The sequence below is a fragment of the Lolium perenne genome, chromosome 4, assembly GCF_019359855.2.
Source record: "Lolium perenne isolate Kyuss_39 chromosome 4, Kyuss_2.0, whole genome shotgun sequence".
NCBI lineage: Eukaryota > Viridiplantae > Streptophyta > Magnoliopsida > Poales > Poaceae > Lolium > Lolium perenne.
Genome location: NC_067247.2, coordinates 56,101,348 through 56,113,913, shown reverse-complemented (window position 1 = coordinate 56,113,913; position 12,566 = coordinate 56,101,348). Strand labels below are relative to the sequence as shown.

The 12,566-nt window shown below is 46.6% G+C and overlaps 1 protein-coding gene across 1 annotated transcript; it reads right to left on the bottom strand.

Moving 5' to 3' along the window:
- Positions 1–6,718: 6,718 nt before the first annotated feature.
- LOC127292599 (uncharacterized) lies at positions 6,719–8,927 on the bottom strand. The gene is made up of 2 exons (XM_051322034.2): positions 8,588–8,927; positions 6,719–7,384 (listed from the first exon to the last, which is right to left on the bottom strand). Exons 1-2 carry the CDS (start codon positions 8,802–8,804, stop codon positions 7,044–7,046), a joined length of 558 nt encoding a protein of 185 aa, XP_051177994.1. The 5' UTR covers positions 8,805–8,927; the 3' UTR covers positions 6,719–7,043.
- Positions 8,928–12,566: the final 3,639 nt, after the last annotated feature.

Below are 12,566 nucleotides of genomic sequence, written 5' to 3'. Positions count from 1 at the left end.
ACTAGCCCATCATGGTAAAACGGGAAGTTACCACCCGACCAACCTGGTGGTCCGACCTGTGCATGGCCCGGAAGGCCTGGCTTTTCACGTCCCTACCTCATACGGCCCCACAAGAAAACAGCGTCGCCCGGTTGTATTAGAGATGGACGTGCAATTTTTGGACATTTCATCAAAGATTTCAGTTCAGATCACGAGCAAGCTCCTGCGGACAAATATCCAAGCTCACATGCCGGCCGGTTCAATGTATTCACTCTCCATCACCCGCCCACTCATAAGTGTGGACGGAGGAATCCCAAACCAACTCTTAACCATATCCCAAAGCCTCCTGGTATAGCCGCATCGAGAGAGGAGATGTGCCTCCGTCTCTTGAGTTTGTTTGCAAAGCGGGCAAAGTCCACAATTGTCCCAATCCCTTCTCCCAAGACGATCCGTCGTTCAAATTCTATTGCGGATGGCTAACCAAGCGAAGAACTTGGCCTTTGGAGGGCCCCAAACCTTCCACACCATCTTATTCATATTTGTTAATGTGGCTCCAAAGAAATGCGCCTTGTGAGCGGAGGTCGTTGTGTACCCCCCATTCGAAGTGAGGTTCCAAGTGATGGAGTCTTGTGCATCCTCAATAAGTTGAAAGACATTTAGTTGCACTCAAAGCTCTCATGAATGTGACGGACGGTCAAGTTGGTGTCCATTTTTATTTTGGCAAACCAAGAGTTATTGGTAAGCGCATGCTTGAATTTCTTCCTTGTGGAGTCCTCATATATGAGCGGAGTAATATCTTTGGGCTTTTTCTCGTTGAGCCACGGGAATCCCAAAAAGGGGCGATCTCCCCATTGTCAATGAAGATACTAGTGGATGTGTAGAATAGGTCCATATCCACCTCATAACAAGGGGTACCCATGCCCACCCAAAGCTTATTCAGGTTACCAAGGACATCTCAACCGAAGAGCCCTCGCAAATTTCACGAGATGTAGGATGCCCAAACCAGCAAGCTTCTTGAGTCTACAAACCGCTTCCCAATTCAACTTACAATTGCCCCGAGTGACCTCCTTGGTGCTAGCCCAAAGAAAATCACGCTCGATTTTATTCATGGAAGCGGTGCACCCCGGCAGGATTTTGAGCGACGTTAGATGGAAAATTGCTTGGGACGTGATGATGGATTTGACAAGGGCCCCTCTCCCATCCACATTGATATTTTTGCCATCCCAAGTAACAAGCTTGCTGGCCATCTTGTCTTCTAAAGGTGGAAAGTCGATCCTCTTAAGCTTCCAAACCGAGGGGCATCCCCAAATACTTGATTTGGAAGGAAGCATGGATCACCAAACCCCATCAAGCACCTCGAGTCAATGTCAATATCATGACATCTAATGGGAATGACCATGCTCTTTTGGAAGTTGGTGAGGAGACCGGTAGCCTCTCCGAACAAGGCGAGGATGTAAGGAAAGATTTCGAATGTCCTCCTTCTTGGGATCCACAAAAACAGCGCATCATCCGCGTAATAGACATGTTCGATTATTTTTTCCTCTTCCTCTTATCTTGTGAAGGAGCTCATGTTGGGTGGCCAACTTAAGTATTTTTTTGGAGTGGGTCTATGGCAATAAAAAAAGAGAGGAGACAAAGGATCACATTGCCTCAAACCTCTTCCATGCAAAATGGGAGGGCTGGCCACCCCATTTAGAAGGACCCTTGAAGAGACGGTGATCCAACCACAGGACTTGGGCGGGAAACCGTGTCTCTTAAGGAGCTCAAGAATGTAGTCCCATCTCATGACGTTGTCAAGGATGCTTTTTTAAAGAAGGCACTTTGGAAATTCGACACAAGGTCACACATTAGTGGGGCAAGCCGGGTAGCAATCATCTTAGTAATAATTGTTGAGATGGTGTGTACCAAGCTAATATTTTTCTTCCAAGGTTTCTCACGTACCCTAAAATCTGGCATGTTTCACCTGCCATGTACCAAACTTAGAGCATCTCTAGCCGCATCCTCCAAAGGGCACCGGCTCGAGCGTTGGGGGACGTGTTTCCTTCATGCCGCGTTTGGGGGACATCGCTCTCCAGCCGCATCCTCCAAACACCGTCCCTGACGAGGGATTAACTTGTCAATACCTACAGATTGTAGACTTAGGGTTCATAAGAAGTAGAGAGCAAGTAGATCTCGAAGATTTCAGCAGAAAAGGTGCTCGACTAAAGATTACGGTGATTCTGTTGACAATAGATTTGGTCCTTTCTTTCTCCCTCGGCTACCCCTTTATATAGAGGTGGAGCCAAGGATTTTCGTGTCGTACAAGGTACAAACTACCCGAGGTGCATTGGACCTTTCCTATATTGATACAAATTTCCTAATACAACTCTAATTTCCTTTCGGAGAACTCTAATCTTTTGGGCCTCCAAACTTTCGGGTCCATGGGCTTGGCGTCATCTCGATACGACCCGGGTACTTTATTCGGCATGCCTGCTAGGCATACCTATGTCAGTAGCCCTCGAGATTTTGCTTGAATCGTAGAGTCGAGTAAAATCTCCATCGTAAAAACCAAAGTATGCATTTACGAAAACGATTATTTTGCTCAATGTCTATTTTGTACAGGGATATTGGTAAATGAGGCTGATTCATCTGATGGATCAGGTACCAGTTAATTGCTCTTGTGGCAAACCCGCATAAACCTACTTCAAGATCAAGTCCCTGGACTCGAACCCGGGATACTGGCGTAATTGACACTCGCCGCTTACGGACTTATCGTCACCGAAGTCCAGCTTTATTTTATTGAGTACCCAACGCGTCCATCGGGATTTTTCTTCACATCTGTTGACGCGGATAAAGTGAGAGAGCGCATTCGGGTGCGATGCCACGTCACACAGGACGGATCCTGGGGTCTTACGTTCGCACTCTTTTTTCGAGTAACAGCATTCAGAGTTTTAACCGCGGCGGACGTGCTCTGGGAATACATTTGTCGAGTGCCTTTGTTCGGCTGAAGGAATCTTATTCCTTCAAGTTGATATATTTATATTGAATAATATCTTGATCTCCCGATGGGAGTACATGACAAGTTATGTATAACTCGAAGATGTACGAAACTTTCTTCAAATGCAACTCTTTATATTGTCTTCGCACACCTTTTTTTTATATCATCGGGTGCGCGACCGACGCTCCCGATGGGAGTAGCCCCCGAGGCTACAGCCTAGTGTTTGCACTTAGTTGTAGGCTCAACTTCTGTTATCCAACCACTCTATTTTTTATCCTTCACTCGTATTTTTTGTTCTCTTTTTCCCTTTTTTATTTCGTCGGGTGCGACCAGCACACCCGATGGGAGTAGCCCCCGAGGCTACAGCCGAATATTTGTATTCGGTTGTAGGCTCAACTTCTGTTACCTTGACACTCTACATTTTCGCTCTTATCTCTTATCAGAAAAAAATTCAATGCTTCTGATAAGAGTAGCCCCCGAGCATATGAGCAGGTGCATGCATCTGAACATAGGCTCCCAAATATTTCTTCAACTATGTATTGCTCCAACTCTCGAAGTTTTCCTCCCATTATATTTTGCTTCACCTCTCGGAGCTTTTTCCTACCGTGACGTTGCTGCTGACGACAGCCACGTATGGCCACTTCGGGAAGACATGAACCCTGACGAACCATTGTTCCGTGGGTCCAAAGTTCTGCACTTCCTCCATGTCGTGCGGGTGGGGCACACACGTCCTCCGGAATTCCCGGCATGCCCGCGGTAACTTCCCCTCAGTAAATTAAACTGAAAAGACCATTTTACCACGTGGACATGCATAAGGTTCACAATCCTTCCCTTTTCATCTGACGTCTGAGCGTGTCGTCTTCTTCCTATAGATTGGACCCTTGTCCTCACTTTTCCCCCTTCGCCACGCCGCACAATTTCTCCCTCTTTCTGTTCTTCCTCCTCCTCGAGCACCTCACGCGTGCACCCTCTGCTGCCTCTCTGTTACTTTGGGCGCAATTCCACCATGGGTCAGCGCTCCAAGCAGTGTAAGAACCGCGCCCAGGCACCGAAGAGCGCACGGAGAGAAATAAGATCACCATATGGGAGAGGTCAAAACTCTCCGCGCAAGATAAGAAGATGCTGAAGAAGATGGGCCTGCTCAACAATGAAGCTATGAGGATGCCAGGAGACGAGATTTCTCCCCATCCTCCATCTGATTTCCAGGTAATCTTCGTTGACTTCCTCATTCGCGTTCTCTCCCTTCCCGTCGACGAATTTCTTCGAGGCCTCCTCTTTATCTACGGGATCCAGCTGCACCAGCTGACCCCAATTCTCTCCTTCATATCTCCATCTTCATCACTCTCTGTGAGTGCTTCTTGGGGATCCAACCTCCTCGGGGCCTCTAGAAGCGCATCTTTTACCTTCGCCGCAACAACTCGAGGAAAACCATCTACAATGTAGCTGGTGTGTGCATCTGCGTTAGTCTGGACGCCGGCTATTTTGAAGTGAAGTTCACTGACTCCGTCCAAGGTTGTCGGAAAAAGTGGCTTTACGTGAAGGATGTTTCTTCGGCTGGTCAACAATACGGCTTTGCCCCTTTCGATGCTGCCGAAGAACCTCAAAGGCGCAGATCCTGGGATGCCGAGGCCACAGATGAGGAAAAGACAGCCACTAACGCTCTTATTGCTCGCATCCAAGAGCTTCAGAACACCGATGGGGCAGAACTGTCGGGTGTGCAAATCATCACACATTTCCTGCGGATTCGAGTGCAGCCTCTACAAGCTCGCAAAAATCCCCTTGGAGGTACTCGGGTAATGAAGACGCTGCCAAGATTTCCGAGGATCTTTCCTTGACAGATTTGGAGAAATTTTTCCGCCGCTTCACCTCCTTGAGCAAAAATCACGAAGTTCCTTCTTCCCGTCGAGTGGAACCCTTCAGTGGTAACCACGCCCTTCCCGAAGTGAGTACTATCTTTTCGAGTTGTACTTCTATTTTTCTACTGCAATTATTCTTCATTTTTTGGTGATTTCCCCTCTCGTTCTTATTCTTTTTTATTTGTAGAACCATCAATTTCTTTCTTCTCTTCCCCCAATGCCGGAAGGTGGGGGAGTGGATGAGCGAGCAGTTGTCACCGACGACTCGCAAGAATCCTCCATTCTTGAGAGTGAACCCGCAGAATCTCAAAGAACCGCGGGTTCCTCTGACAAAGACTTAGAATCAGAGCAGCGCTCGGAGTCCACTCAATCCGTTTCTCCTCCTCATGCTGCTTCTCCGAAAAAACGCAAGAGGAGAAGAGACGACGACGAAGAAGATTCCAGCAAATCTAAACCCGCTGGAACCGCCGCCGAAGAATCTTCTCCCGAAGACCAATAAATGTTCGACCCCTCCGCCATGACCGGCACCGTTAACTCGTAAGTTGTTCTTTCTTGTCTCTTCCTCTTTTTTTCTTTTGGTTTCCTTATATTTATCTTGCTGCTATATTGACAGAGCTGACCAAGGAGAGGTGGAACCCGAAGCTCATGGGCCAGCTAACACGAGCACCTCCAACACGTTTGTCCTTTCTGAGGATCTTCGTGTCATGCCAGAAACGTCGCCTCCCCCGTAAGATGATCAGGAAGTCAAATTCACAGTTATTGAACATATATAGAAGGGTTTAACGGCCGCTTTTGGAAAAAAAAAACATGAATTGTAATCTTTATACCCACACATCACGAGCAAGATTTTTTGGACGTTACTTGTACCACGTGCTTGCTTGAACACTAATATAGTAGTGTTGCTGAGCAGGTGTCATGATGCAGCAGATCGGTGAACAACCCTATCTAACGGGGCGAACTAGGAATGACAGTGGAGCCGTTCTACTCTTTTGCATGTTTCATACAGTTGGTTTTTTTGTTTGCTAAGGGATCAGATGTGACTTCTACCTATGTTTTTTCCTGTCCCTGGATGTTACGAGTAGCGAGATTAGATGGAGATATCATTATGCCATGCATAGAACTTTGTGCAAACAAATGCTTCCGGCGAAACTTTTGCGAGTGCTCCCATTGCCTACCATTCCTAACACTTCGTACAATTTCCAATCAACAACCTAGAGCAATATTGTTAGTGTACTATTACAATTCAGGAGGAAGAGGTAGCACCAAAACAATTGCTTATATAAGAAGTGTGCCATCGTGGAGAGCATATAAAGAGTCTATTTAAAGGTTGAAATTCTTCCCATGTTCCAACAGCTGGCAGCAGTTATTTCATTTATTGTGGGCATATTTGTATAATTTTTAAATTCTCATACAGGTACGTATGCATATTTTTGAAGAAATATTGGATGTATGGATTCCATTTAGATTAGCAAAACATGAGATTTTGAAAGCATAAACTGATTTGTGACCATTTTAGCATAATGGTTACATCAAGCTATGGAAGTATACTACGAACTTGATAAAAATAAATAAATAAATATGGACAATGAAGTTCATGACAGCGTAAAGTGTGATAGAGACTATAAGTGTAACCCTTTTCTTTCCTCACCATCATGCTTCGAGGAAGGGAATTTGTTATCACATCTATGTTGATTGTCACCAAAACATAATGACCAGAGTTTGGAGTAGTCTGCGATCGGGAGTATCACCCCCTTCTCTGACGGTGTCTTCGGTAACCACTTCACTAAAATATCATCTCAAGTAAATCTCGACTGCACTACCTTCTTTTTTCAAGTAATACTATTGTGAGAATCTGGGAAAAGAGAATGTCACAACTCAGCAAACAACTATCCAGTCAACAAGTTGGTACAACTTAATAGAAATTCCTTCTTAATTACCATCATTTTATAGACAACAACAAAGAAAGTGACAATCCCTTTAGGATTTACAGATGATGAATGTCCTTCTATGGCCATTTTAACATTAATGGCCACAAAATGGTCTAGATGTATATACTACAAACCCAATATAATTTAACTATCGACAAGGAATGTCATGGTGGCGCACAGTTAGAGGTCACCAGAAATGGAACCCTTTTGTTTCCTCTATCACCGAGTGTTGTACAAGGGTCTTTCTCATGAGATCTCTGTTGCTTGGCATGCTGTATCCATCATCATACGCCAGTGTACTCATTACAGATTCTGGTGTGTTTTGACATTCCCAGGTTTCCATCCTAGCTCCCGAGCCCTTTCCTCCCACAGAGCAGTCAATTTCTTTTGACCGAGCAGTGAATCTGCTGACTTTTCCCTAGCTTCTTCACAGGTATTCATTCCTGAACTGCATTTGTCAGCCTCCTTTTGATACTGAGAAGCTAGTTTTTTGGCCTCAAGCAATTTCACATCAGCTTCTTGCTGAGCTTCAGTTGCTTCCTCCTCTCTCTGCTTCAGTTCTTCTATCAGTTGCTCTGTGAAGCTCTTCTCTGTTTCTTCAGCAGAAGCGCGGCCACTAACCCCTTTGAATTGTTTGGCGCAGTCTGAAAGCATCAGAATCAACCGTAAACAGTTAAAGAATCACCTTACAATTGTAAAATATTGCATGGAATATAGGCCCGTGGATGCTTCATTTTTCATGTTCAATTGCTTATGATATGGATATACGTAGGAAACTGCCTACGTTTATTGACAAGACAATGCTTCTAAGATACTCCCTCTGCCCCATAATATAAGATGTTATTAGGCCAATATATGAGCATATTGGTTGTAATAACATCGCATATTATTGGGCAGACGAGTACTATGCAATTTGTGCAGATAAAACAGAGGAGTATATTATGGGACAGAGGAGTAATTGAGAGGTAAACATAATAATTTTCCATGTTTAACTGTATAAGATACTTCAAAATGACAATGACATCAAAGCCTACGCTTACTGTAAATGGGGAGGAAAAAACAGAGGTTACTAGTATAACAAATGATTTTCATGAATAGCAACTAGACATCTGTGAGTAGATTCAGGACATGTGATGGTCATGACTAATGCAAATATCAACAGATGCTTTCATCTATCATGAACATTTCATCTCCGGCCTATAGTCAATCTGAGAGAGTGAGAGTTGTATTACTGCGTCAAATTACAAACACGGGAGAAAAGGAAGCCATCGTAGGTACAACTTCAGCATAAAAATTGCAATGCTCATATGTAATAGCACCAATGCAAGATAGGCATCCACATTTATGTATCTTGTCTGCTATACGTTCAAGTTTCAACTCTATCTTGTTCTGTTACCATACATAGTTCCGACACAAAGGTAGAACCTGAACCTATCTATGCTCGGCGTCCGAATAACCGAAAAATCTTGGTTAGGACCCAAATTTCAGGTATCCTTACAGTCATAATCATTCAGTCAAGGCAAGTCAGTCACAGGAAGTAAGATCCATATGCGTTGAACAAATCTAGCAAGCTAATCTATGCATGCGTGCTAGGACATCCACATCACAGGTTAGAACGCCTGATAAAATCTACAGATTTCCTACTCTGCACATCATGCCAAGTTCTTAGCCTATCCACAGTAGTCTTATCGTGCCTCGTCCACAGCAGAACGCAGTAGTCAGTAGCTACAAACGCGTTGCGCTCTGTGCAGAGAAAACTGCACGGCGAAAGCACAGAAAAGAACGGCCTTGTCGAACAGTGGGTTAAGGAGATCTGAGTAGGTTGGGGGGCACCGACAGCAGGGTACCTTCGGGCAGCGAGAGCAGCGGCAGCGCGTCGCAGTCGCAGAGGCAGGCGGGGCAGGCCCCCGTGGAGCGGCCGAGCGCCTCGGCGACGTGCCAGTAGAGCGGCGGGCCGACGATGTAGCCGGCGAGGCCGAGGCCGAGCAGCGCCACCAGCGCCATCACCGCCGCGGGGCTCGGGGCCCACGAAGAGGACGACGGCGACAGGGACCCGCCGGCCATCGCAGCGCGGGGAGGTGGGTGGTTGGGCCGAGATGCGGGGCGAGGTGGCGGTTGGGTGAGGAGCGCGCCCTGTCGGCGGCAGAGCGCGGCGGTGCGGGGGTTAAAGAGGGGAGTGGGGAGTGGGGAGTGGGAGTGAGTGGGGACGGACCGGACGCGCGGAAGTGGAGTCGGGAACGACATCGTGGTGGACTGCTGCCTGCTGGTGGGTTCGTTCGGCAGCACGAGGCGAGGGTAAACTAGCGGCCAGTAATAATGAAATCAACTGCGCACGACTCGCCTACTTAAATCCAGCCTTGTAGCTACTAAGAGAAGCAGTTTATTATGTCAGCCCACTCATTTCTCTCGTTCTTCTAAACATTTTGATACCTCATTCGTATCTTTCTGACTTAAATTGAATTTGATATGAATTTCCAAGGTTTAGAAAGTTTTCTAGAACTTGAATTTAAAATAGAAATATTATTTGCACCTGGGTTAGACCTAACCCTGGCCATAGACATGTGGGTCCAGTGGCCACGTCAGGTGCCACATGGGCGCGGACCGAGTCAAAATTGATGCCATGGAAGGATGTGATGGCCGGAGGGATGTGGACAATGGTGTCGTTGTTCCCCGGCTCGCCCGGTGGACCTAAAAGGGGCGGTGCCGCTTCCTAATTTTCATTGGAGTTTGGTCGACGGAGAGGCAGAGCGACAACACTCAGAGGTACACGACATGGCACCGCTATGGGGCGCGATAGAGCAAAGCGAGCACGTACACTAGGAGAACAAGGGGTCACAAGGAGCGCGTAGGGCTTGGCGGCGAGGTCTGGGGTGGTCACAATCGACGGCGACAGTCGGAGACTGGTGGTGGAATGGCGACTCGATTCGAGGAACTCCGACGAGGAGGTTAATGGAGACGAGGCAGAGCTCCAGGGGTTCACAGTGGTGCTCGGGGTGGTCGAAATCGGCAGGGCGAGCTAGTAGCTGAGAACTAGGGTTCCAAAGCACGCGTGCGAGGAAGAAAAGGAACGGGAGAATGGAGGATTAGGTGTTCTTGGACGTGATGTTTTTTTTAGAAAAACAGGGGAGCCGAACCCCCCCCCCCCCCCCCAGCTCCATTTTATTGAAAATGAAGCAGGGGATAACAGAGCCGAAATCTTGGACGTGATGTATCCTTATAGGTGTCTCGGGGCGACAACACGCATCTCGGCGTGGCCAGTGATGGAGGTGCTGCCACCGAGATGCTTCAAGAAACGGAGATAGACGACTGTGATTCTTCAGCAAACCGGTATGATGGGCTGGCTCAACTGGGCTACTCGGTGGCCTGGTTCGTGGGGTACACTAATGGACTAGTTTGGTTGGTTGGCCTGCTTCGGCTGCGTCTCTTTCTTTCTTCTCCTTTTCTCTTTTTTCTGTTCTGAATTCATAGTTGAATTCAAATGTGGTTTAAGTGAGTTTGAGGGTATGTCTCTTATTGGAAGTTACCAAAGATGACATCCAAGACATTATGTTATATGAGAAATATTTTAGGGTTGTTATTATTGTTGTATTTTAATCACAATTCAATATGGCACATAGGTAGGGTAATAGAGGAATTTTCAATTCTCATTCTTTTGTAATTTAAAATTGTTTGCTAAGGTTTGAATAACCTCTTAATGTTCTTTAGGAACTTCGTTTTGTATTACTGGTATTAAAAAGTAATTTACTGGTGTTGGGAATAGTCCTTGACTTCTTATTTGGAAATGTGATCTCATGGGCATTATCCCATGTGTTTACCATTTTCTATGGACTTGAAGATTATATAGGGTCATTCCAATGTCATTAGTGAAGTGTGTGGAGGCTTGGCTTTGAACACCTATAGATTGTTCATATTTCTTTGTTAGAAGAAAGATTTATTTGTCCAAGGTTGAGATTTGGGATGTGTAACACTTGATGCATAGTCTTTACTTTAATTCTAAGAAAGAAGTCCATATACCCCCCCTAAGTTTCAGGTTCAGGACGCTAACCCCCTAAGTTTAAACTGGGTCAAATCACCCCCCTAACTATACAAAACCGGACAAATTACCCCTTCAGACGAGATTGGCTGTTTTGGAGATGGTTTTGGCCACGTCAGACTACGGTTTGGTCCAGGATCGAGCCGCACCGTTTCCGTCACACAGAGGTTGAGCCGCACCGTTTACCATCAGAGCAGAGGAGACACGCCACGCTGCGCCGCACGTGAGGAGAGACGTCGCGCCGCGCCGCTCGTGAGGGGAGAGGCCGCGTTGCGCCGCGCCGCGCCATCGTTCCTGTTCGATTCCGTTCCGGCGAATAAGTAAGCTCTCCATCGCACCTTCCTCTGTTCAATTCCGCTGCCGCGTGTGACCCTGTTTGGTTTCTTTCTGAGACACAGCGCCTCCACTCCTCGGCCACGGGCGACAGATATCTGTTGACGGCGGCGGCGGCGGAAGATCGTCGCATGAACAAGTGACCCTGTTGACGGCGGCGACGACGGAAGATCGTCGCACACGAGCAGCTAGGCTGCACCAAACCCTTTCTCTGCTTCTACCCGTCCCACGAGGTGTTTGTTTTAGGAGTGATCTGGCGGCACAATTGTGATATTTTGGCGTATGATGTGTGTACTTCGAAAGTGTAGGATGATCGGGAATGACTTATTCTTTGATATCTCTCCTGATTCTCGTTTAGTTTAGGTTGACGAAAGATCATGTTTTTCATAGATGTTATGTTTGACTGAAAAAGAAAAAAGTCAGTGTGTTGTCCTTGTCATTTGTAGCAGCCAGATAGAGCAACACTCCTTTTGAAAGGAGGAACTCTATTACCTTGCACCTGAAGAAGCAGCATGGTGGAGAAGCCGGCCAGATTAGGTTGATTTGGTGGAGAAGCCGGACGGATTTGGTACAGAAGGAGGCGCCGGCGGCCGATTTCGGTAAGGGAGGAGGATTAGGCGGGCGGATTCAGGAGGAGGAGGTGGTGGCGGCTGGAATCGGGAGGAGTAGGAGGAGGCGGCGGCCGGAATCGGGAGGAGGAGGAGGGGCGGCCGGAATCGCTCGAGACGGAGGAGGGGCGGCCGGAATCGCTCGAGACATGCGTCTCTCCTCTGCGATGGAAACGGTGTGGCTCTATTCTGGACCAAACCGGGGTCTGACGTGGCCAAAACCATCTCCAAAACAGCCAATCTCGTCTGAGGGGGTAATTTGTCCGGTTTTGTATAGTTAGGCTGCTCATAGTGGGGAGTAACATAAGATGGTGTCATGCATAAGTTACTAGTTCATGTTACTACCTTCATAGTGGAAAGTAACTTAGAGATGATATCATGCAAAGTCTCATTTATTAGTTTGTAGACTCATTTTATCTTGGGGTGTGTGATGTTATGGTAACATAGCTAGTTACCACCTCCCTCTCTTTCTTCATTTATTGCTATGCCATGTCACCAAAACACCTTGAAATATGTGATGTTACTACCTAAGTTACTCCCACTATGAGCAGTCTAAGGGGGTGATTTGACCCAGTTTAAACTTAGGGGGGTTAGCGTCCTGAAACTTTGGGGGGTATATGGACTTCTTTCTAATTCTAATGTGATCAATTGATCAAGACATTTAGATTGAAATGTAGGGCTTAATCTGAGGTTTTTTTTTATTAACAAATCATCTCACTGGGGTACTTAAGTTTAAGGCATGGTCGACTGATTTTTCAGAGTAGTCTAGCTTGATGATGAGCTTAATCCGTAGAGTTTCAGTAATGTCTAATCCGTAGAGAAGGGCCGCCACTCCCGGTTGCATACATTCTC

Coding starts and splice junctions, on each gene's coding strand:
- LOC127292599 (XM_051322034.2), bottom strand. CDS start 8,804: ATGGCCGGCGGGTCCCTGTCGCCGTCGTCCTCTTCGTGGGCCCCGAGC. Junction 7,385..8,587: donor GCTGCTCTCGCTGCCCGAAG/GTACCCTGCTGT, acceptor TGATGCTTTCAG/ACTGCGCCAAACAATTCAAA.